Below are 4,627 nucleotides of genomic sequence, written 5' to 3' on the forward strand. Positions count from 1 at the left end.
AGGCGGCCATTTTGCGAGTAACATATAGTTTTATTACAACAAATAACAACAAATAACACACAATAACGCGATATTCTATGGCGATCACACATATTCTGGAGTAAATGTTTCAATTTAACTGAACAATTTTAAATTCTCAATGAACAATTTTTCAATCTCTGTTTAAATTAATTTTTTTTTGTTGATGTGCAGGAAGCGAAGGATGTAGTTTTATCGCTTGCCATAGCCTGGACGCTGTTCGTCCTCATCGTCTGCGGTAATGCTGCCGTCCTCGTCGCCATGTATCTTGCCAAGAACCGAAAGTCACGAATGAATTTTTTCATCACGCAACTCGCGCTGGCGGGTAAGTCTGCTGATTATCAATAACGTTTATTATATTATCGATAGTTCGATTAGCTTTCGCAACATTTCGACCCGATGCGTATCGGTTTATTTTAATAGGCCTTAATTTCGTTTAGTAAGATAATTATTAAGACGTGTATACTTCATCGATTCGATTTTAAATTTCAGATATCTGACCGTGTTTACAACGCTGGCGACAAACGCCCTTATATGGTGTATACGTATGGCAATGGCCAGCTTCAATGGCAATGGTCATATTAAATTAATAATATTCCTTATGCAGAATATAGATGGCGGTACTAATGTTGACGCCATGTGGAGGCGTTCGAAAATCCTTGCAAGTTCGTCACGAAGGGGACTCTATAGGGGAGATGATTGAGATAATATACTAGTTAGTATCTCTCTATGGGAATAGATAATGAAGCTCTTGTTACACGGAATATACCGATGGTATGCATCGACGGTGTAGCGCCAAATACTGTATGGGAGGCAAGAGGCAGCTGCCCCCTAGATTTTGGAGCAAAATTAAAAAAAGCTTAGATAATAATCGTAAATAACCATAACGTGACGTAACCCTAACCTAAACCTAACGTTTTTGGTCACTTATCCCTGAAAGCCTTGTCTCAGACCCACCCCTACCACACTATGGACGTCGATCAAGAGCTTCGCCCGTCGCTCATCATTACACAGTTGAGTCATGAAATTTTGCCCCCCTCCCTCTAGGAATTTGCTCAGTCTACGGCCTTGATATTACGTTCCTGCGCGGGCGTCATCTTCTTACATTTTCCATTCATAATTCCGCTGTGCTCGCGCGTATACTTTCGCTGAGAAATCCGCTTGCATATATACATCCCGCCGTGGCTTATTAAGACACGCTTCATCGCAGACAGCGATGTGTTCGCGTTACACCGGCTGTCTCTATCACTTATATACGTTGGCGTCGCCGACATACGCGTGTGTGTGTGTTTTTTACTTCACCGAAACGCGTCCTTTCTACGTGCTGACGACTTCACGAACGTCATTCGCGAGGTTTCTCGTCGGGTGTCCTATGCGCGACGTCGCGTGGTAGAGTAGCTTTGTTATAGATCCCGCTGGTAAATTACGCGTTCGTTTATATGTAGATGGTTGTGACGCGCCGTCGTGGCGTTAGTTCGTATCCCCTTATTTCCAGTTGAGGCTCGGCAAAATTCCCCCGCCGGTGATGCAGAAAACTGCATGCATTTATGTTTACGTAAACAGCTAGTCGATTTCACGCTGTCTTGCTTCATTACGTGAAAATTGAAGGAATCGAAAAGAGAATATATTACATTATCATTGCTACCTCGCAGGAGATGTCAGGGAAGTAAAAGCGATGGGTGTCTAGAATGGGGAGACTGTCTCAAAGATTCATTGTGATTGATATGAGCAAAAAGTTATGGAATCACTCTCTCTTGTAAGTAGCAATGAAGCAAATACCCCGCGAATTTTATAAATGCATATAGCCTAGCATTATCTAGTATATACAATGATGCAGTTAACCGATATTTCCTATGTTCTTGATGACCTGTTTACATGTGCCGGTGTCTCAGCAATTACAATATTGTAATAGGCTATCAGGAACATTGCTACAATGTTATTGTAACATATTAGTTTAGGATTATGAATAGGGAAATCCAACATCAAGCATAATAACATTTAAAATCCAATACTATGTAATATAACATATGCTTTATAGCGTTCTTTCTCTAGCTTAGTTTCAGCTGTGTAATTATATATATATATATATATATATATGTGTGTATATACTATTAAAATGTTATCACAGCCACCGTCGCTGCTAAACTAGCTCAATTACTATCATAATGGAAGAAAGCGAGCTTTTCTTCGCTTAGCTGCGGTGGGAGTGGAAGTCTAGTGATTCCTCGAGACTCAGCAATAATCGCCCTAAAGGAGAACGTGTAGTACTTCTACCACCGGGCCAAGTTTCCTTGTGAGTCTCGCCTTACGTGTTTAACAATCTCACGTAGTGTTGCTGCAAAAGCGTGCACTCGTGTCAGAGGGAAGTCTACCTCTATTCGCTGTCAAAGGCACCTGGAAAGCACCGGACCCCTTATTAGAAACTCAAATAGCAACTTCCCGTATATTTCGTTAAAGCGCCCGTTACGTGTCCAAAGAGTACGCACGTCGAGCCAAATTTCCAATTACTCGGACGGCGCCTTTCTTACAGGGTTGTTAACGATTGGTGTTTTTTTTTCAACTCGGCAGTTATTTGATTACGTGGAATCGACACGCCGTTGCTGAACGGAAATATAGCGACAGCAACTCGACGCCTAAACCTACTATACGGCGTATAGGGGGCGCTGTAAATTCTATCAGAGTCTTCTGTAAATTCTATCAGAGTCTTCTGTAAATTCTATCAGAGACCTTCCACTTAGTGCGTTCATTTCTATAGCTGCGTAATACGTGAACAAGCGATACCCCTCCACACACACACACACACACACACACACACACACACACACACACACACACACACACACACACACACACACACACACACACACACACCTCCTTCTCCTAATGCGATTCTTTTTCAATTCGTGTTAACAGATATGTCGGTGGCTATGCTCAACGTTCTACCGGACATCATTAATAGACACACGATAGTTTTCTACGGTGGCAATCCAATATGCAAAATTATCAAATACCTGCAGGTATGTATGTATGCGTTCGTTCGTGTTTACCTATAGCGTATAGCGTATACGATGATACAAGAGCGTATTAAGTATGATATACGCTCTTTATGATATGTTATTACCTATGTATATCGGTGCAGACAGAAATACAGCATTTTTGATAATGAATTGTGGCAGGTATATTTGGCTGCCGTTACACTTTGACGACAAAGTATTGTAGAGATTAGTGGTTAGCTAGACCAATTATATTTATTAGATTCGTCTCTTTCCTTATACATTGTATAAGAATGATGTTTGATTTCACTTACGTTTTATCTTCACATTTGACCTGGGTATGGTTTCTAAAAAATAAGTAATAATTATATATGCATATGTATATGCATATGATAAAGGGTATGCGAGTATGTAAAATGTGAGTATGCATAATAAGTACGCATGAATGTGTATAGAGGGATCATGATACATGCATATTAAAAATTTCGCTTAAAACTATATTATCAAAAGCGGTCAGTGCTATGACGAATTGATAACTGGAATAATAAATGATTACTTATAGTAAAATGAAGAAAACTGTAACCGAAATAAACACTATGTTTTCGAAACTGCTTTTTTAAAAACCAATAATATAACATATAGTGAGTTTTGATTCTTAGTGTTTGTAACGTGTTGGATTCTTTTTTGTGTAAGCAGAAACGCTATCAAAACTGTCGGCATTCTGCCAAACAGAAGACATTCTGCTATCATAACCATCTGAAAGCCGACAAAAATAAGCAACGCGCATTTCGCTTCGGAGTTCGTTCGTAAATCCCCACGCAAATGTAACATCGGGAATCTTTCTTCTGTTTTACGTCTGTTAAAAAATGTAATATACTCCACGCCCATAACCTCGTATGATATTATTAACGTATGTGTTTGTTGTTGTTTTATTCAAATTTGTTGTTTTAGTTTCTGACGATATTTGCTTCGGATTATGTCCTAGTGGCACTAAGCATCGACAGATTCGATGCCATCTGTCGACCAATGAACTTCTCTAGTAGCGGTATGTATAGACAACACCATCAGTTTGTTGTATTCATAGTAGTGCCTATATGCTAACAATCAAGAGCTCTCTCTCTCTCTCTCTCTCCTCTCCTCTCTCTCATCCGATCTCTCTCCTCTCTCTCTGCTCTCTGATCATCTCTCTCTCTCTTTGTGTATCTCTCTTCTCTCTCTCTCGCCGCGTTTCTCTCCTCTCTCCTGCTCTCTCTCTTTCTCTCTCTCTTTCTCTCCTCTGCTCGCTCTCTCTCTCTCTCTCGCTCGCCTCTCTCTCGCTCGCTCTCCGTCTCTCGTCTCCTCTTTCTTCTCTCTCTCTCCTCTCTATTCTCACCGTTTCTCTCTCCTCTCTCCTCTTCGCTCCTCTCCTTCCTCTATCTCTATGCCTCGATCTCCTCTCTCTCCTCCCTCTCTCGTTTTCTCACTCTCTTTTTCCCCCTCCCTCTCCCTCTCTCTCTTTCCTCCTTCCATCCCTCTGCCTCTCATCTACTCTCCTCTCCTCTCTCACTCTCGCTCTCTCTCTCCTCCTCGCGCTGCGCTCTCTCTCTCTAATATATTATATATATCTCCCATACTCT

The 4,627-nt window shown here is 41.1% G+C and overlaps 1 protein-coding gene across 1 annotated transcript in view; it reads left to right on the top strand.

Annotated features, from left to right (window-relative positions):
- LOC106806401 (cardioacceleratory peptide receptor-like) overlaps positions 1 to 4,627 on the top strand; it is an 81,440-nt gene that overhangs the window by 50,412 nt on the left and 26,401 nt on the right. Inside the window, exons 3-5 of the mRNA XM_014808326.1 lie at positions 193 to 343; positions 2,932 to 3,035; positions 3,963 to 4,056. Coding sequence (XP_014663812.1) covers positions 193 to 343; positions 2,932 to 3,035; positions 3,963 to 4,056 — 349 coding nt within the window. The remainder of the gene's footprint in view (positions 1 to 192; positions 344 to 2,931; positions 3,036 to 3,962; positions 4,057 to 4,627) is intronic.

Source organism: Priapulus caudatus, unplaced genomic scaffold (genome assembly GCF_000485595.1).
Source record: "Priapulus caudatus unplaced genomic scaffold, Priapulus_caudatus-5.0.1 Scaffold158, whole genome shotgun sequence".
Lineage (NCBI taxonomy): Eukaryota > Metazoa > Priapulida > Priapulimorpha > Priapulimorphida > Priapulidae > Priapulus > Priapulus caudatus.